General features: G+C 36.0%; 1 protein-coding gene and 1 long non-coding RNA gene across 16 annotated transcripts; both read right to left on the bottom strand.

The window, feature by feature from the left end:
* Positions 1–76: 76 nt before the first annotated feature.
* On the bottom strand, positions 77–11,493 carry LOC113779887. Of its 15 annotated transcripts, none has more exons than XR_003469505.1 (4): positions 11,350–11,493; positions 11,179–11,230; positions 1,328–11,060; positions 77–691 (listed from the first exon to the last, which is right to left on the bottom strand). It is a non-coding gene; the product is annotated as an uncharacterized LOC113779887 (long non-coding RNA). The 15 variants fall into 15 exon arrangements; XR_003469501.1 differs by having other exon boundaries at positions 86–691; positions 1,328–7,271; positions 7,361–7,417; positions 7,510–11,493; XR_003469504.1 differs by having other exon boundaries at positions 1,328–9,821; positions 9,929–11,493.
* An 8,828-nt stretch (positions 11,494–20,321) lies between these two features.
* On the bottom strand, positions 20,322–20,765 carry LOC113767305. Its single transcript, XM_027311355.1, has one exon. The coding sequence runs from the start codon at positions 20,763–20,765 to the stop codon at positions 20,322–20,324; it is 444 nt and encodes a 147-aa protein (XP_027167156.1).
* Positions 20,766–22,369: the final 1,604 nt, after the last annotated feature.

Genomic DNA, 22,369 nt, shown 5'->3' with positions numbered 1-22,369 from the left:
GCAACTGTATGCATGCCCAAAAAAATATGGAAGACAAACTATATATCTTTAAATCTTATCTCACATCAAAAAAATCTAGGAGAAGGAAATTCAACAATCGGATACTTTTGTTAGTAATACTAAACCTCTGATTTCTACAAATCTTGTGTGACAATAGTAGCGTTCCTGTAAATGAAAAATTAGGACACTACCACAATGTTGACTGAAGCCTCTATGGTAAAATTATGCGAACAAATAAACAACTTCCGAAATAAGTCAAATACAAAAACAAAAATAATAAAAAAAGAAAAAGAGCAAAATGGCATACACAAGAAAAGCATGAGCTGCCTAAGATTCGAATAATGCAATCTTTCAAGTAAGCGATCATACGCATAATGCAGCCATAGCATGGGTTGTTGAAGATAACACTGGCAAATTGATCTTTCAGCATTCCATCCAAATTCACGCTTTGACAGCTTTGCAGACTGAGGTTCTAGCATGTTTGCGGGCTCTTAAACATCTTTGCACCATCCCCTGCCATTCTGCTCAAGTCAGAGCTGATTCTCTCCTGCTACTTCATTCTCCAGCTAAACCAGAGAATTGTCCTTCACATATTCACTCTATAATAGAAGACATCTTATATATGTGCAAGTCTTTCCCTGTAATCCAGGCGGTTAAGGTTGCAAGATCCTTAGTAATGAAAGCCCATAATCTGGCACATGTATCCAGAACGTTGTAATTGAAGGTTTAGCAATGAATTTTATTTTGTGTCTAAAAAAGAATAATGCAATATTTAAGTGCCTACAACTATTATGATGTCATGAAACCAGGAAAAAGACTGTTGGCCAATCTTTTCCTTTGTTTTATTTCATCCTATAACCACCAAGATTCATTCTAACCAAAAATAATAATAATAATAGAGCACAACAAATCTTGACGACAAATTTCAATTTTCAAGTGATTGTGCATAAATTTTTCTCACCTCCCAACAATAGTTGGACATTACATGCACCTTTGTGCCCCTGAGTAATCGCATCAAGATGAAATAAGAAAAAACTAATAAGTTTAGACCACTTTGATTGTCAAATTTTGATCAATAATATATTTCAAATTTGAATTTGATTCCTCAAAATCAAGTGGGTCCAATTTTACTTCATTGATCCATTTCAAACGTTAAATTTGAGGCTCTCTATTGTGAAGAGCCAATCCGATACATAAAATATCATGGGCTAAAAGTATATAACTAAAATAATTTAAAAACTCCCTAAATAGTTTACACCAAATATTTCTCTGGTTAGGGATTTTGTTTGAAATATTCTCAAATAAAAGAACAGAAAAAATGAACCACCTGCATTGTCTTCAACTTGATGACTGGCATATCATATATTTTGTCTGCTAACCAGATAGTAATTTGCATTAGTACAACATTCGTCCACTTTCTTTTGGGGTCGTCCTGTAGAAATTAGAAGGGATCCAACATCTTTACACGATCAGATAAAAGCATGAATGGAAGATAAGATGTTTAAAAAGGCATTCGCATCCACATAGATCTTCAAGAACCATCCAAGAAGAAATTGTTTCGATTAAAAACAAATAGTAATTTGCATTAGAAACTAAACTATATGTCACCATACAAGCTTTGGAGTTAAAAATGGTTTTCACTTCCCCCAACAAAAACAACACAAGCCATTGCTTCAAGTTCTTGCCTCGCCTAAGCCTTTAAAAAATAACCCATCTAACAAGATAACGGACCGATAAAACAAAGCCATTGAAACATTCTGTACTGATCACCAACTCTAAAAAGGCAGAAATTGTACGTATGAATGGAGCCCCAGCCATTCACAAATCCACCAAATGAAGAGAGGAGGAAAATACATCCTTCCAAGGAGAGAACATCAGCAAGTATTTCCCAGATCACACAACAGCAAGACATTGTAATCTATTAGTAAGACTTGGAAGAACCATAGTAATGAATATTTAGTAATGACCTATCTCACATAAGATCATGCTTTCCCTCCTCTTTTTGCCGGGCTTGGGACCGGCTGTCTGATGTGACAGGCAGAATTACAAGCATCCTACCAAACAAAACAACATAAGGATACAAGCAAGCCGCAATCAAAAACCACAGACAAGAAAGTGCTGCCACAGATGCATCTCCAACAAAACAAAGAAAAATCCAACTCATATGCAGCGCGGTCAAAAAAGACCAACAGGCCGAGGGTATCACCTAGCTATCCCCACCAATAGGCAAGCTACAAACGTCTCACAGCAATCTCAATTATTCAGTTTTAACACGAATAGCAAAATAAACTTATGCATCAATAATCATTGGTCATCTGCAGCAATCTATACCAGAGTACAAAAGAACCGCACGAATAGCACACCTTTCCTTGATAATACGCTCTTTTTTTTTTTTGAGTTTTTGGTTTTTTTTTTTTGGGGGGGGGGGGGATTGGGTTTGTGTGTGTGTGTGTGGGCCTTGAATCCCATCAGACAACCTTAAATTTACCACTAATATCACAAATCAAGTGACTCACCAAACATATACCACGATTACCACACTTTCTTCACTTGTTTTCATACCAAATCTCACCTTCTCCTGATAATAAGCTTTTTTTATATTGGGTTTTATTTTTTTGAAAGAAAGAGGGGCCCGGGAGGGGGTGTGTGTGTGTGGGTGTGTGTCCACGGCCTTGAATCCCATTAGACAACCTTAAATTTACCACTAATATCACAAAGCGACTCGCCAAACATATACCACGATTACCCCCACACTTTCTTCACTTATTTTCATACCAAATCTCACCCTTAGAATAACTGCAGGACTTAACCGATAAATCAACTAAGTTATCACCATCAGTTATGAACTTCCAAATAGGAGATCAACCAGTGTGTGAAACAAATATTATGCGACAATTCTATAACACTCAAGGGGCTTAAGCTGCACAGGTAAATCAACAACAACAAATGACTAAGTTGCCCTGGAACTCTTTCATTTCAAGAATCCAACGAAATCAACCTCAAAGTCGTACGCACTTCAAAGAAATTAATGATTTTCAACACTTGAAAACAAGGCATTTGGATTCCTCTCAATTTGTCAATCATTTACAAATGGTTCTAACCACCTCCCAAAACAGCAATGCATACAACTACTGCAGATCTTAGATTGGACCTCTTAATGCCACACCATGTCTGTTAAGGTCATAAGCAAATATTGTCCACTAACTTCTTCCTTTAAAAAAGGAAACAAAACAAAATTCAGTTACTTGCACTTTAAAATTGCATACTAACAATACCAGGGGATCCCAAAATTCAAGTATGAAATGAAATTCACAAACAATACCAGTACCCGTGTCAGTTGATGACTATGAAAACAGATATTGGATGCATTTGTCCTTACATGACTGAACAATACCAGTAGCGGTACCAGTGGTATGTAAGTCGATGACTACCAAAACAGATATTGAATGCATCTGTTCTAACCTGACTGAACCAGCATCTGCTTACAAAGTGAGAATAACCAAATGTTTTCTTCCATTCAATTGTAGATAATGAAGGCTATCAGCAAGTATTCAATGGTGATAGAGGAGGACTACGGTTTTCTGACCCTCTTCTATAATAATGGACTTGCCAGTTACAACACACCAAAAGCCCAAGAACGATACAAGCAAGAAATATACCACCAACTTGACCATGACCATAATCCATACTGAGTTACATCTTAGGCCGCACCCCATTATCAGAAGTTTCTTTCCACATTCAAATAATATCAAAGTTGTCAATCAAATTCCAGGTACACTGGGAAGCGCCACATCAACAATCTATATGACTTGAAAGGAGAAACAGAAACAGAAATCCCAATTTCTGGATATTAAACTCAAGAACTGGTTGAGGTAAAGATATCTCAAATTCACTGGAATAAGCATGCTTGCTACAGAATATCCAAAATTTTGCTAGACACCACCAAATCTCCTCTCATGCTATCGAAGCAGAATTTGCAAACTTCAAAGTATATTGACGACACCGTCATGAATAAACCTGGACAAACAAAATGACACTGCAATTGCACTCATATCCATTACAAATGATCAGGATAAGAAACGTCTATGTCTGTTTCGATTTCATGGCAATCAGTAGTATGCAAGCAGAATGGGTTAGTAAATGCAGAAATTCAGGCTTGAAAACATTCATCCCAGTTCAACTCCCAGCTCTTCCTGAAATTGAATGCCATAACTTAAAAAAAACAGTGCTGTACAAAGAAAACCAGGCACAACCACGAGTGAGGAACTCCTTTGAAATCATGTAGACCACAATACCAGGTAACAAAAGGTAACAAAATGACCAGAGATTCTTGAATTCAAGCTCCCTAAATGGAAACCAGATAAGTCAATAATAAGCCCAGCAACAATCACATTCAGCATATGCAAAATCAATCAGGATCATGGTGAACCATAAATTTTCCCATCCCTCCAATAAAGTTCTTCTTTGCATCCCCGAATTCTGATAATTCACCCCGTCAGTCTACAGCAAAAACATCAAATAGCGACAAAGAGTGTTTTGACAGATGATGACGCTAATTGATGTCAGGATTTTCCAAACACTTGTACTGGACCCTGAAGAACATGACAAACCAAATATTTCTATGCACCCTTTATCCTTTCGAATACTTACTCATGAACTCAATAGTAAAAACGCTGAAAACAGCATAGCTGAACGACCATCATGACTAATTCAGAATTCATCCATCAAAAGCTAAAAACATCATCCCACCGTGCTACCCAATTCCATAAGGCCTAAAACATTTATCTTGAACCTGTTACTTAAGAATCAAACCATGACCAAACTCTAAATCCAATCTGCAGAATTAAACGAATTATAAAGCCTGACTAATGCATGTGATGTTTTCGACAAACACAATAACAGGATGGAATGGAGAGATTCCATGATTCAAACCACAGTATCGTGGATATCTGAATAACATCATCATCCAAGAGACCTCTCTGTCTTCACAATCCTCTCGCTAGGACTATAGAGTTCTACAAGGAAGTACCAGGACATCAGAACCCAACTTAAAACTCGACACCAAGATGGAAACCAATATCAGAGCTGTCCATTAGTCCCCAACCATCCAGAAATTTAGATTATATACACACCATCAAAACTAATTAATATACCAAGCATAATGTTAATTCTTTTCAGATCATGATGAACACCAGGAACCGGCTATACATACATGTTCAATGGCAGAATTAGATAGCTTACAAGAAAACAATCCCCAAAGAAAGAAAGTGCCTGGGATTAAGCTAATCGCACATTAATGGGGAAGCAAAATAGGTGCAAGTGAATTAAATGGGCAGGTCACAGCACAATTAACAGTTGGGATTAAGCAGTGATACGCAAATCGCTGCTCTCTTAAATGAGGATCAGGAACATGGACTTCCAAGTGATTACTGCCAGAATGATTGATGCATAAGGTATTTCCATAAACATAGTGGACTGCAGAAGAAAGGGATCATGAAAATTTTAAATTAAATTTAAATTATAGACATCAGAAGTACCAAAGCCCGTAACATCCTCAAGCAGAAAGGAATGGTAAGGCCACTATGCTACAAGCAAAATTCACATACTTCTCTACATCTCGGGAAACAACAGGTTTTCACTGCAGCAACTATCAAAGCATTCTTCCACATCTTTTTGCGTGGGACTGACATTGCGCATATTTTGATCCGTGCCTCATATTACTGTGCTGACTTCGCATTCACACAAATGCTAGCCCTCATCTAAGGCAAATCCAATAGGGGTGACTGTTCAGACTGAGGTTTCATGTGGCTAGATCGTGACGCTGAAGAGTAGGTAAGAAGACAGCCCCCCTCCAAAACAATATACTAGCCTTTGATCTGACAATAGAGACCTTAAGTCTTCACCAAACCTCCAAGTCATGGGAATCCTAGACACTAACACAAAATAATATAATAAATTAAAGCACACAGAAAGAAAATCATTTTTCAAGAAAATGAACAAAAAAATAGAAAAAGAAAGGGTAGGGAAAAAGAAAAGCTCATCCAAGATCTCATCACAAAACCAAATAGCAGGATACCAAACATGGCCAATACTCCCGGTTCAAGCTTCCCTAAAATCAAGACAACAGATAGCAACCATCACCAAGTACCCCCAGTGAATTTTCCAGGAAAGAGAACAAACACGTTGGCAAGAAAAACTCCCGATTTAATTCACATCCATCCAAAAGAAAGCCTTCTACCCTCCGCACGCCAGAAGTCCACTATTCTTGAAAGACGACATCAAAAGAACCAGAGAAGAAACGAAATCTTGAAACATCACAAAGATCGAAGCAAACAGTAATGCAACTGCCTATAGCAATGCAACAATGACACAGAAAGCAAAACTCCAGATTACAGATTACGTTCACATCCATCCAATAATTGTTAAGAATCAACACATCCAAAAGCCCCCAGTCAGTCACCACCCTCAGCAGAATTCTGCGAGTGAAAACATGAATAGCCAAACAGAGACTTGAACTTGGCACAAAGATGAAATAAAAATTGTAGATCATCTACCATATTATCAGAACTGATAAATGTAGCATTCATTCTTCATCAGACCATGATGAATCAGCGACACCAAAGAGCCCTACCTATACAGACATGTTAGATGACAGAATTTAATTCCCGTTAGATACCAGGCACTGCAGAGCCATCCCCAAAGAAAAGTCCTGGACTAAGCTAATCCATCAAAATACGAAAGCCAAGAAAAGAAAAATTGGGTACGATAACTTAGGTGAATTTGAATGGACAGAAGGCAATTCATAGATGGTTTAGAAATAAACAAGTTGACAATAAGCAGAGACACTCTTGGTTATACCTCAATCTATTTCTCATGGATCAAGAGAGTCAACTCTGCAGGAATTACTGCCAGACCAAATAATGGAGACGGTATAAGTAAAGATTAACAGAAAAATTATAAATAAAGTGTCAAAACCCCTATATTCCTCATGCACAAAAGATAAATTAGTATAGGCGAGAAAATAACTCCCTCCAAAAAAGTTTACTAGCCCTCAATCCGAAAATGGAGAGGTAAGTTGAACCAACTTCACCGAAGCCCTAGTAATATAGGAAATTAGAAAAGAGACAGCAAATCTACCATCCAGAGATCTCTCAATCAATTTCAAGGAAAACAACAGAAAACAAGTAGGGAAAGAGAGAGCTCCTCCAAAATTTTTTCACCCAGAATACCACGGTAGCAAACATGATAAGAATGCTTTGATCCAAGCTATCCTAAAATGAAGAAAACAGAGAGAAGCCATTACCAATAAACACCAGTGATTTTTAGGCAAACAGAACAAACAAGAGAACTCCTGATTTACCACATCCATCCATCCAAGAGAAGAGAGCTCTTTTTGCCCATGCAGAACTCCTCCATTCTAAGACCACCACACCAAAAGAACCAGAAAAGAAGAGACAATCTTTAGAAAAAAAAAAAAAAAGAGTACCATTCACAAAGTACTCAACATACTGCAAAACTGCAAGAAAGTGTAGGCCTTCATGATCAATTCTTAATCAACACCACAGAGAAACTTCTGGAAACTCAGAGCCACCACCTCTAGCACCACCACCTAGAGCAACAACAAATACACCACCTGCAGGTCCAAATAAAAGCTCCAGATTTTACATTATGTTCAAACCCATCCAATTTATTCACAAAGAGACACATCGCACAGACCTCCCTTTGACCATGAGTTCGGCAAGCAACACAAAAAAGCCAACAAAAATTTGAAATTAGGCACAAAGATGAGAACTGACAATGGAATGAACCAATAATACCAACTTTTTACAAATTTAGATCACCTACCATAACACCAACACCATTCATATAACAAGCATAAACTTCAGATCATGATGAACCACCAAAACACCAGAAACTACCTTAAAAAAACATGTTTAGTGGCAGAATTTGAGCACTAAGAAATACTTCAGAAGATCAAAATCGCCAAACTGGTAAGATCCTAAGCACCTGAAAACCATTCGCCAGAGGTAGAAAAGGCATGGGATAAGCAACAAAATGGGTGCATGTGAATTGAATGGGCAGGTCGAAGGTGTCCAACCATTAATCGCTGGGATAATCCCAGCGATACCTTTTCCTTGAGGGTCAGAAATACACGACTTCCAAGCAATTACTGACCAAACAAATGATGCATAGGGCATTTCTACAATCATGATGGACTGTGAAGGAAAAAATTTACAAAAAAAATTAGATTATATTTATAATAGTCTGCAGACATCAAAACGTACTAAAACCTGTAAAATGCTCAAGCAAAAAAAAAAAAATTGATAAGCATAGGTAAGAAGATAAACCCCTCTATAATAATGTACTAGCCTTTGATCTGAGGACAGAGACCTAAGGTTTGGCCACACCTCTGAATCACCAAAATCCTAGATTTGACACAAAATGATATAGTAAATTAGAGAACAAGTAAAGAAAATCATTTTTAAAGAAACAGCCAAAAAACATAAGAGTAGGGAAAGAGAGAGCTTATCCAAAATCTTGTTACAAATCCGGTTAGCTGGGTATTAAACACACCAACACTCCTGCAACAAGCTTCCCTAAAATCAAGACAACAGACAGAAGCCATCACCAACCGCCCCCGTGATTTTTTCAGGCAAAGAGAACAAAGAAAGACCATATTGAAAAGAAAATCTCCCAATTTTATTCACATCCATCCAAGAGAGAGCTTTTCTAGCCTCCACGCACCAGAAATCCACTATTCTTGAAAGACGACATCAAAAAAACCAGAAGAAGAAAAGACAAATCTTGAAAAACCACCAACAACAAAACATAGTAATTAGCGTCAAGTCCTTCTACAATCAACTCTATAGGGAGACAGCTGAAAAACCAGAACAACTGCCTACAACAATGCAAAAATAAAGCAGAAAGCAAAATTAAGGATCACATTCACATCCATTGCATAATTCCAAGAAGAATCGCACCCCATAATTCTAAGAAGAATGGCATCCAAAAGCCCATGCTCCGTCACCACCCTCAGTAAAGGAATGGATCAGAAGACTTGGCGCAAAGATGAGAATAATCCTCAAATAAAAACTGTCAACAATTTACCATTCGATCAAACCAATATGCATAGCCTTAACTCTTCTTCAGATCCAGCTGAATAAGCAAAATACCAGGAACCCCCCACCCATACAAGAATGTTTGATGACGGAATCTACTTCCTGTTATATACTGAGTAGCACGGAACCATCCCCAAAGAAAAGCCCCGGATTAAACTAGTCCATCAAATCCAAAAGCCAAAAAAATGCTAACCTTAGGTGAATTGAATAGGTAGGTTGAAAGCATTCATAGACAGTTTTTCCCGAAATAAACTGTTGAATAGCAAAGATATGCACTTGGTTACAACCCGTTCTATTCATTCATAGTGGATCAGGAAAGTTGACTCTGCATGACATGCTGCAGACCAAAAAGATTCACAGACAAATTATATTATAAATAAGGTGTCAAAACTCCTAAATTCCTCAAGCACAAAAGAACAACTAGCGTCAGTCAGAAAATAACTCCCTCCAAAAAATTTTACAAGCCCTTGTTCCGATGATGGAAAGGCAAGTTTGAATCACGAATCACTTCACTGGAACAATAAGTTGCAACACCCTAGTAATATAGGAAATTAGAGAACAAGCAGAGCAAATTCACAAACGTCCTAATCAACTTCAACAAAACAGCAGAAAACAAGCAGGGAAAGAGAGGTCCTCCAAAATCTTGTTAAGCCCGAATAGCAGGGTAACAAACATGATGAGAATGCTCTGATCCAAACTTCCCTAAAATGAAGACAATAGTTAAGCCATTACCAACGATCGCCAGTGATTTTTAGGCAAAGAACACAAACAAAGAATTGATTGGTAGAAGAGAACTCCCGATTTATCACCTTCATCCATCCAAGAAGAGCTCTTTTGCTTCCATCCATCCAGGAAGAGCTCTTTTTACTTTCATACACAGAACTCCATCATTCTAAGATCACATCAAAAGCACCAGAATTTAAAAACTAAGAAATACTTGACAACATCCATATTGCCATATTGATACAATCCTAAGCATCTGAGAACCATTCCCAAAGATACAGAAGGCATGGAACCAAAATAAATTCAAAAGCCTAAAGAGAACAAATGGGCAAAGATAACTGACGAAGAAGCAGCAAAATAGGTGCAGGCAAATTGAATGAAGAGGTTGAAAGCTATTTCAATGGTGTTTGTCCTGGGAAAAAAAGGTCTGCAGATATCAAAAGGTGACAAAAGCACAAGATTGTTTGTAAGAAGATAACTCCCTCCAAAACAGTTTACCATCCGAGGAAGGCTGGCTCAGTTGTCACAACAACTCCGAACCACTGAAACCCTATATTGCACAACACAAAGTAATGCAGGAGATCAGAAAACGAACACATCTGTCTCACAGAGCAAATCAGCTTCTATAGCCAGAAACCTCCCAGTCAAACAGAACAGCTGAAAACAAGTAAGGACAGAGAAAAATTCTCAGGAATCTTGCAAACCAGTATAGCAGGGTAACATGACCAGACCCTCTTGCATCCAAGCTCCCCTAAATCAATACAACAGATAAGGCCAGTTACTAATTGACTCCCCAGTTAATTTTTTCAGGAAATAAAAAAGGAAACCGGAAAAAGGGACGAGGGAAAAACTCCCGGTGTCGTAGTATAATATGCGCATCCAGAAAGTCTTTTTTAGCCCCACCGAAGACTAGGATTCTGCCACGCCACAACGAGAACATCAAAAGAACCAGAAAAAGAAAAGACGAATCTTGATAACAAAAAACGATCGAGAAATTACTAATTAACAAACCCAACAATAGTAAAAACTCAATCTTCCTCATCAATCCTCGATAGACACCACACCAAAACTACCGAAAGTCCAGAGCACCGCCTACAGCATTCGCAACAACAATAACAGCCACAGATATGGATTAAATAAAAACTCCAGATTCAGATTACGCTCACATCCATCCAACAGAGAGTTCCTTCCCACTGCATCCGCCCGAAATCCATCATTCTACAAGAAGCACAGCAAGAAGAACCAAAATGGGGCTAATTTTGAACCAAAACAGGGCCAATTTTGAAGGAAAATTGATGTCAAATTTGTCCGATAATTGGAATGATGCAGACATTACCACATAAACAAACCGAATCTAGTGCAAAAACTGGTATCCTTCCCGTTCAATCCTTCAAAATACCGCCAAAAAAAAACCATGATTAAATCTCAAAAGTCGTCATCAAAAAAATTAGCGATAATAAGCTTCAAATTAATCAAATCATCACAGCCACAGAAGCAACGATTGAACCTAGCGATGATCATCAACTGAAGATCCTGACCTTCAGCTAAGACAAAAAACCACAACAATTAAATCTCATTTAGGGAAAGCCTAACCGGAGAATCAAAAGAAAACCCACGATGAAGATAAAGCAGATGATTTCTTACCACACAACGAAACGCAAGCAAAGGCTACGGGAAAGGAAAGCGGGGATTGGGATGCATTTATAGATGCTTGGGAAGAGAATGAACGGCTAGGATTAAGCGGTCACCCGTGATCTGGACGGTTAAAAAGAGGTCTTATCCTTGTTGGACTCGGGCTAAGATTTCCTTACGCGTATTGCCCCAAAGTCGGTTGTTTATTTAATTTAGGAAATTTGGCCACCACCACATTTATAGATTTTTTTTTGGTACGATAGAAATCATTTTCTTTTACTGAAATTATTTTTTAAAAAAAATCCTTGACAGCCGCGCATGGGCAAAGCTCGTAGGCTTGGAGAACCTTCTCAACACTTCCGTTCGAATTGTTTTTTTTTTATTTAAATTTTTGTAAACAAAATGTACTTGATATATGTGAGATAAAAAAATTAAAAAATAAATTTATAAAAATGATAAAAAAATTTTAGAGAAAAATGACAAGATCTAATTTGGTAAATAAATTGATTTTTTTAAATAGATTATTATTTTAAAAATGCAATAATAAATAGCAAGATCAAGTAGGGATATTATTGCCTAATGGATGTCGTAAATAAAAATTTGGATAAAACATTGATAAATAATGATTAAAAAACAATTTTAATTAGATTATAGATACTCGTATTTTACATCATAATTCCTTCATTTTATTTATGTGAATAAACAAAATACTTAAAATTTTAATTTCAATTACAATCTCATAACGAAATAGTTGTTGAAATGCAGTAATTGATAGCAAAAATGAATGGGGATTGAATAGGGATATTGTTACCTAATTGACATGGTATATAAGTATTAAGAAGGGGAACATTGATGAATAATTGAGTGCCAATAACAATGAAAAAAAATGTGAATATGGAGATTTTTTTCTTTCTCTTTTTTTTTTTTGGTCCCATGTAGGGCTGTCAACGGTCCGGGTCTAGATCCGTACCCGGACCGGATCCGTCAAATTTATCCGGGTATGGGTAGGGATTTAATTCCGTTATCCGGACCCGGATCCGGATCCGTTTTATCAAACAAAAAAATGGGTCGGATACGGAATATAGTATTCCGACCCGTATTGGACCCAGATTCGGATATAAATGGATTAATAATTTAAAATATATATTTATTAATATAATTTGATTAGGATGATGTATTTGAGTAATCAATATAATTGGACCCGGATCCTAATCAATATAATTTGATTAGGGTGATGTATTTGAATAAGGTTAATTTGATTTCTTTTCTTATTTGATTTTTTTTGTATTAGTTAGAAATTAGTTTATAAATATATGTTTTTTTTCTTATTTTTGTTAGGAATTATAAATTTTGTTAGTTTTTTTTCGAGTAGACCTGGATCCAGATCCGGAACTAGAGTAAAAGACCTGTCGAGTAAACGGGTCGGATCCGAATCCGATATAGTGTGCCGGGTCTGGGGTCTGGAATAATGAATTCCGACCCGGACCCGGCCCATTGACAGGCCTAGTCCCATGAATATGGACTAGTGAAAAAGAAATGGCCGAAATGAAAACACAGTATTCGGTACTTCAAGAAGGTTTCAGATTCCTTCTGAAGTCGCATCTAGGCCCATCTCCAATTTGCATCATTACATGGTTGGGCCTGATAGTTGAAAATTTGTTGGAGATTGGGCATCAGACTTCAAAGTTAAAAATTTGTTTGGATTGTGGGTTTTAGCAGAAAAATTTTATGCTTTTTTGAATATTATTTTGAATTATTTTTTTATTTCATATATGTCAAATCATCACATTTTTCTACAAAAAATTCTAAAAATAGCAATCCAAACCAGAAAGAAGGATGTTTTTCCAAGGTGAAATTTTCGTCAACTAGGTTGGGCTAAAACTCAGCATTCATGGATTGGCTTTGGGAATTAGGACACCTTGGCTTGGTGTAGCCTGTGGCGGGGCGTTCTCCGAAAATATCAACGACATTGGCTAATGGGTTTTACCGGAAACACGGGGAATGCATCTAGCTTGGCAATTGAATTGTAAGCACTTTGGCATGGCATTTGGGACCTTGACATAGAAGTTTCAATGAATTGAATTTTTCACAGGATCGTGTTCAACTTGTTTGAGTTAAAAAGATGTTCGATTATAAATAATACTCGAATTGAGCTCAAGATCCTTTCATATATTATATGAATAAAGTTGGAACACTAAATATTTAATTTGATTCGAGTCATTAAAAGCTTTGTTCATATATTATATGAACAAAGTTTCAACGCTAAGTATTTAGTTTGATTCAACTTACTAAAAATTATATTTCAACATATTGAAGTTGTGTCGAACACTCACATAAACATTCAACTTGTCAATTATGCAGATGCTCATCATAAGTTCTCAACCTGATGTTAGAAAATTGGGAACTTCTAAGTAGCAACCGGCAATGCAAGCGTTCTCAATACTGGCGAAAAGGCAATTCCTGCATTGATCTCCTAGAAAAGATGAGTTTGAATTTGCAATTTGGGGCGCTTTATTTCCTAAGCCTCTATTATCAACAAATTTTATGAATGTTTCCTTGATTGTGCTATTATTATGTAATTGGTAGTTAGGCCTCCAGTTGAACCCCCTTTCCCCCCCCCCCCCAAAAAAAGACTTAGTGTTTAAAATTTTTATCTATTTATTATTCTTTTTGGTAAAAATTTTCATCATAAATCTATGATCTAGATGTTGGATATATGAGATTCGTGTCAGCATCTATTGATTCTTTCTTTTTTTGTTTTTTTTTTTTTTTTTGGAGTGTCTCACATTCATGATACCTATATTAGTTGATAAGCTATAAAATCACCAATTCTTTTCACTTAAAATAATCTTGTGTACACAGAATTAAAAAATGATTGATCTACATTAAAACATAAAAAGTTCAAATTTTTTTGTTTAAGTAAATTTTGTCCTAGACACACACACATATATAATCACAACTTTCTGAAAACTCAACGGATCATTGTACACGCATTGCACACCCCAGGTCCATTTTAACATGAAATCCCAATCTCCAATCATGTGATTTTCCTTTCTCCCATAATCCCATTTTCCTTCCTTATTCAAGTAATGAAACAATTTTGTTGACATAATTGACTAGAACTTCAATCTCAATTAAATTCTTTTACTCCAATAACTTTTCCTCTCCAAGTATATATGGACTAAGTACTAAATTCACTGATCCCCATTGAATTATCTTTAAAATAAATTAATGGAAAAAATTGAATTGGATAATAAACTTCAGTCAATATAATCCCATAGAGATAACCGCTATAAAATTGAAAACCTACATAATTTCTTATTGAAAAAACTATATGATGGTAAAAAAAAAAAAGCACTCACAAGAACCAACAAAAACACAAAAGATCATAAATTGGTAGTAGATTGCATTAAATTTAATCTTTATTGCAATTTGAATAAATAATTCCCAACATAAAACTCTTTGTCTACCTTGATACTCCATTTCCTATTATATTTTGTACTAAAGTTTTTTTAGTCAATACTAATATACGCATATTTAAAAGGTGCTCTTAAGGTTTAATTTACTTGGATCCAAAAAAAAAAAAAAAAAAACTCAAGATACTTTTTGAAACTCATAGTACAAATTTATTATATTTTGTTTCATGTTTGAAATACTTTCTAAACTTGGATTTTGTAAATAAAATTTGTTCTTCTTTCTTTGGTAAATAAAAAAAGTATAGGAATCTTTCATTTTTGTAACTGCAAGCATTTTTTATATTATTTATTAATGATGAAATGCAATGCAATATGTCCATTTATTAGAGAAAAGTGTAATTTTGACATCAATAGGACTGAAAACAAGCCTCAGCGGACAGAGGTATGTTCCAGATTGATTTGAAAATTAAAAAGAATGTTTGAACTCGACTTGTGTTTGATAATTTTTTGAAAGAAATTGATCGAGTTTGGTTTGAAATTTCAGACATATGTTCATGTAAAGCTTAGCTTGTCAAAATATCGAGTTCAATTACATACCATTGGAGTTTGGCTTGGCTTGAAATTTCATGTTGCATTATATAGAGATTTTCACCTGAATGTATTGCTTTTTTTTCCTTAATTTTTACTATCTGGTATTCAAGAAATCTATTACGATGAATCAGGGATGCAATTAAAGTCAATTATTCCTATCCAAGAAAACTATTACAATGAATTATGGATGTGATCAAAATCAATTATACCTATTCAAGAAACAAGAGCATTATATGCTTGTCATTTTATAAGATAAGCAATATGAACCCTAAGAACACGTTTATGGTGATCAAGTGCAAACATATAATTAAAACAAGATAGATAAATCAAAGAAAAAGTCAAGAATTTAACTAGAATAAATAACCAATACTCCTTCACAAAATTCTAACCCTTGAAACAAATTAGTTCAATATAGCCATTAATAAACCCAAGAATTCAAGCAGCAAATACAATATTAGAAAATAAGTAAGAAAATTTTCTCAATTTTTAGTGCTCTAGTCTCCGTATTGATTGCTCCTTAATTCTTGCTTGCATGTCTCTCAATCTCGATCTCTCAAGACAAGTTATAAAGCATGAACTAAAGCTAACCTATTATTTTTCTAATCTAAAAACATCCTAAATAACTCTTATTTATAGCTCGCTCAACTTGTAGTCCAAGTATGCTAGGATTAGGTCTTAAAGTGCTATCAAAATGTTGAGTCCGAGGAGAATTTTGATGAAGTTCGGTCCTAAATCCAGGCCCGGACATGTTTCACATTGAGATTTGGTTCAAATTTTTGTGAACACTCGGTGACTTGTCCATGGTCGGATTTCTTCCTTTACTTTTTCCGGTGGAAATCGGGTGATACATTTGGCAATAAATCTGGCATCGGACTTCCCTTTGGCTTTTTCCCACTTTTGTCGCATTTGCCAATTGTTCCCTACTTTTTTTTTGCTTAAAGGTGTTCTTTTTTTTTTTTTAACTTAAATCCCTAAAACCGTGTAGAGACTTGTTCTAAGGCACAGCGAGATAACACACGGGGTCGATCACGAAACCTACTGATAAAAACTAAATTATTAAATCAGTCGGACTATCCACAGGATCTTACTTATTCCTTACTCGATTGCATATATTTCCTATAGAAACTGACAAATATTCAAATTAGGCAGTTTCCATTCAAATTAAGCACTAAAAACATAATTAACTGACAAGTTACACATATAAAATCACTATACTTCACACCCTATCAATCCACCACCACCTCCCCTCCTCCACTGCCACCATTGTCCCTCTCCCTTCCTTCTTTTCCTTCACTCTCCTAGGGGAGGAGGGTTGCCAAGGATAAGAGAGGGAGCAATACATAAAATTTTATCATAAAATATATCAAGTTTATAAATATATAGGTAAATGGAGTTTCAAAATCTTGTTATAATATAATATCTGTTTTTTTTTTGGAAAAGGGAATTGTAAAAATTTTAAATTTAGGTGTTGAAATCTAATTTATCAGAGGGATACAACTGCTATTTAATTCATAAGAAAGGCATTAGTTACTTTTCAAATGACTTACAATAAAAGTAGATAATTCATCATCTATCTATTATACGTCCCTAAGATGAAGTGGTGTTGCCATCTCACTGTAAGCAAGCCCCATGGTGACATGGCTTTGCCATATCATCAAAGTTGCCCTATCATTGACTTGAAATGTGGGACTCATTGATGACGCATCATGACACATCATCTCCTTTGGGACCATTGTGCTGACTTGACATGGACCATCCAATCAATGCAGCTTGCCAAAGCAAGCTCTAAATGTTGTATTTAAGTATGGCTACCAGTTCTCGAACCCAGACTAACACAATAGCAACGACTTGAACCCTGGCTAGGACAATAACGATAACGATTTGTTGATGCTCCAGCCAGGGCAGCTATTGAAGAGTAGTTTGTTAGAAAATAAGATTAAAATTTTCTACCATGACTTACAAAGCATGAACAAAGAGGATTAAGATATATCTTGTGCCATTGATTATGTCTCTACTTGGAGTTATATGGTTTCAAGTCTTGATCTTTTCTTTACTATTTTCTCTTATGTTTGCTCTCGTTTTGGGATAATTCTCACAAACTCATTGAATGGAGAGAGGAACCAAGAGCCTATTTATAGATGTATAAGTGATCCATCCCGTTATTAATTATTAATAAGACCCATTAATTCTTTCTACTTGATAAGATGAATCTTACCATTAATCAATTATTTCAGGGATGTATATACATAGTCATAAATGTATATACATTTATTTATGTAAAGTTTCATAAATGTATAGATAAATTCATTTATTCATGAATTTGGTCATTGAATCTTGTTACTTATTAATTTGGTACATGACTTTGGTCATGATATTTTGATTCTATCCAGTATTTGTTCTTCAATGTATGCGGGACTTTTATTACTTATACGTTTATGTGATCATGTAGGCCATAATAAGTAATTAATCTAACAGTCTTCAGTTTAAATGAAGTCTTTTTGTGGTTTTTCAGAAAACTTCCTCCCATTACCCAAAAACAACCATACGATATTTTAACAACATGAAACTAATAATATGGAACATCCCACTATGGTTTTTTTAACACAAAAAAAAAAAAAACAAAGAAAAAGAAAACTTATTTGTATTGTAATTATAACTTGTACGTTTCGAAGCTTACCATCTATATGTAAGATATTTGTGAATATTACTCGAGTATTTATCTGGCCGTAATGGTTAACCCAAGCCATCCCATCTATGCGGTAGACATTGGATTCATCCCGCTTTAGCAATTGATACACCCTATTCCATCTACACTCTACATATTCACATTAGTCTCCCTTATATATGTATACAATTTAAAACTTAATTTTATCTGCTCTAGAAAACTAAAACATTAATACTTAGAGCACACATAATCAGTCCTTTAGGAGCACTCATTAGACAAACATATTAAATAGTTTGTGTACTAATCTAAGAAGAAAAATGATATATGTACACGGATTATACACATCATTCAATATACATAACATAGTTTGAATCTTGAATTTAAACTTGAGTTACATCTAGAAAAAATACATCGTTAGATTGGGCTTTATAAAAGAAATTATAAATTAAAAAAAATTGTCTTGAATTACATCTAAAAATTACGTGTAAAAGTACATCACTATATAAATTTAAAAAATGTCTTGAATTACATCTAAAAGAAAATATCGTTAGATGTATGTTAGTTTGGGCTTTATACGTGACCATGTACAATCGTCTTTTGATTTTCTTTTCCAGTCATATTTTGTTGCACCAAGATAGTTAGCCCATCCTAGCTAGGTTTACACCTTGCTGTGGCACATTTGGTGCACAGGGGGTGTAGACTTGAGGAATTATATTGCCTTACACTTATTTTATGGTGATTGGTGCCTTACTATTTCAATAGATTGACTTCATTTTGATTGTGAGGGATACAGATGCATCATCTGCAAATCAAAATCATGTGGGCAATGAGGTTACCTAACTTCTCGTCCAGACATCATATTTCCTTTTCCACCCAAGGAATTAAGGACTAACTCCTTCATCGGTGATTGAGACACTAGTTCCCTCATCAAGTAGCATATCATCTGACGCCTTTGTGGATAGTCCGACTGGTTCCATAATTTAGTAGTTACCAATAAATCCCGTGATCGATTCCCATGTGCTACTTCATTGTGTATTCTTAGGACAAGACTTTACATAACTTCAGGAGATTAGTTTGACCGAAAGTTTGGGATATCCCTAAGTTAAAAAAAAAAAGTAGCATATCATTTGAGTAGGTCCCTAATTAGTGGCTAAGACATTAGTTCGCTCATCAAATAGCATATCATTTTTGGCTCGTATTTAATTTTATTTTAAGAAAGAATGTTTTTCTTACTGGTGTTGTTCTCTAATATACTTGCTGTAATTACTGAATTTTTTGCGCCCGTTCTATGATGTATTCCACTGCTAAACTAATAGGTTATTTTGAGGACCTCTTCTTTGGTCCTGATTCAGATGATAAATGATCATCTAGCAATCTAGCAAACGTTCACCCTTTTTGAGTTTTTTAAGCATTGTGTAATTAAATTTCCAACATTTTGTGTGTGTCTGGCTGATTTGGTGTCATGATAAACACCAATCTGGAATTCAGTCATCCCGAAAAATCTTCTAATACTATAGCCTAAAGTTTTTATCATACTTTGGTAAATATTTGAGCTGTGTTGACGTTGCATCCCAAGTCACTTTTGCTTTTCTGTTACTTGTGCACATACATTGTATACATGACTTTAACATATTTAATAGAGTTTGATATACAAATATAAATTCATTCTCATTGCTTCCAATTTATTGTCGACCCAATCAATCCACCATCGATTCTCTCAGAAATTGAGGCTGCTAAGAGGTCATGATGTTGGAACCAGGCACTGGAGGTGATTTAGGGCAAGGTTGTTATAGAGCACTAACAGTGGATTGTATGCGGTTTTGCATTTGTAACACTAAAACTCTTAAACATTAAAAAAGTATGACTCAATGATGCTAGCAACACATCATGACCATCAATTTCACTCCCTAGCTCTAATTAAAGCAAAATTTTATACCACTTCAAAAATGCTTTATTTTAGCATCTGAATGTTAAAAATGTATGACTAAATGACGCTAGCAACACATTATGACCATCAATTTCACTCCCTAATTCTAACTAAAGCAGAATTTTATTCCAGTTCAAAATAGTAAAATCCGGCTACAGTCTTCTGCCTCCACTATCAATTTTTTTTTTTTGTTTTGACAAACGACAATCTCATATATATATATATATCAACACTTGAAATTACAAGAGTTAATTACAAAAAGGGGTAACTACCCCCATATCCTTTCTAACTAGCCTTGAAAGCCAAGTTGGGAAAGAACCTTCCCATTCAAAGCTTCTAGTTGCCTTTGCTGCAAACTGAGCTAATTCATGGCTACATTGATTCACCGTTCTAGGTACAAAAGTGAAAGCGCAGCTTTCAAAATTTTTCTTCTGAACGTCAATGTCTTTCAGGATTGTTTGAAGACTACAGTCCTGGACATTGTCCGTGTTGATGAGGCTCACTACATGCTTGCAGTCAGATTGGACTTCTATATTTGTCCATCCTGCAACCTGAGCCATTTCGAGTGCCCCTCTGATTGCTAGAGCTTCTTCAGTGGCTGCAATTCCTTTCCTCCTCGCAGTTATTCCTTTCGCTCTCACTAATTCTCCGCGCCAGTTCCTTGCAATGATCCCAAGACCTGATCTGACCATTTTAGTCGAGATAGCAGCGTCCGTATTGATCCTTATTGTTCCTTCCTTAGGAGGTTCCCAACGCTACTGGACTGGTGTTGCCTTTTCTGGTGCAGAATTTGTCCCTGTGTCTGACTCCTTTGCTGCTTCATACTCGATCCATTCCTGTTGTGCCTTGTCTACAATTACCTTTGCATCAGCTATCTCACACTGGAAAGTAAACTTGTTCCTTGCTTTCCAGATTTGCCATAAGATGTTTGCTGTAAGCTGGATTCTGCCTACACCTTGAGTCTCTTTTGCTGCTTGCAACGCAGCTTCCCACCATCTCCACAGGTTGCCTTGAAGTTTAGCCACAGCCCTTCCCACCGTACAGGTGCAATCTTCCATATTACTTGCACTGTTGGGCAGTTGAAGAAGATATGTTCAATGGTTTCCGTGTCCTCCCTACAACAGTGACAAATCTTGTTCCCTATTCCAAATCTTTTGTAGAGAGCTTCATTAGTAGCCAATCCGTTTTGTAGACATCTCCATAAAAAAATGTTTCAATTTCAGCTTAATGTTTAGGCTCCACAAAGTTTTCCAAACTGTATGCTTTCTTATCTCCCAACTGGTTTCCTGATCAGGTGCTAGCCTTTGATTCGTTTTTTCCTTTTCCTCCTTAGCAATCACATATCCGGTCTTCACAGTGTAGATTCCAGACTTGCTGAAGTTCCAGAATAATCTATCTTTCCTGTCATACAAACTAAGTGGAATATTAGTAATATGGTTCACGACATCTACATGAAACCAATGCTGTAGAAGATCAATGTTCCACTTCCCTCCCTCTATAAGCTCATTAACAAACTCAAGTTGACATCCTACTGGTTTAGCTGTGTGAACTCTTCCATCCACCAACCCAGGTATCCATCTATCATGCCAAATCCTCACTGACCTCCCATCTCCCACCCTCTTCCATAACCCCTTTTGAAGCAATTCCCCCCCTTGTGCATACTTTTCCAGCACCATGAAGCATTGTTAGGGGGTTGCTGTCCTAACCAATTCTCCTCCTTCATATACCTGGCCTTCAAGACTTTGCTAACTAACAAATTTGGATTTATCACAATTCTCCAAATTTGTTTCGCAAGCATAGCCAAATTGGAGGCTTCCAGGTCTCTAAAACCCATACCCCCTTTCCCTTTCACCTCAGAAAGCTTATTCCATCTAACCCAATGCACTTTTTTTCCTGTTCCCCACCACCCCACCAGTACCTCACAATCTTAGCACTAACAGCCTTACACAGACCCTTGGGTAATTTAAAACAGGACATGATATACGTTGGCATGGCCATGATGACTGCTTTGATCAAAACTTCCTTACCCCCTTGACTAAGCAATTTTTGTTTCCAACTTGGAGTTTACTGTTAATGTTGTTCATCAGAAATCCAAAAACCTGGTTTTTATCTCTCCCAATCGTCATCGGAAGTCCTAGATATTTGCCACTATGCGCCTCCTTCATATTGTCCAGCATCTTACTAATTTCCCCTCTAACTCTCTTGAGAGAATTCCTACTGAAAAACATAGCAGATTTATCAAAATTTACTACCTGTCCAGATGCTTGTCCATAAATCTTGAGTACCTCCTTGAGCT

The sequence above is a fragment of the Coffea eugenioides genome, chromosome 1, assembly GCF_003713205.1.
Source record: "Coffea eugenioides isolate CCC68of chromosome 1, Ceug_1.0, whole genome shotgun sequence".
Taxonomy (NCBI): Eukaryota; Viridiplantae; Streptophyta; class Magnoliopsida; order Gentianales; family Rubiaceae; genus Coffea; species Coffea eugenioides.
The sequence above is the reverse complement of the archived record's forward strand: the minus strand, read 5'-3'. Positions and strand labels throughout refer to the sequence as shown.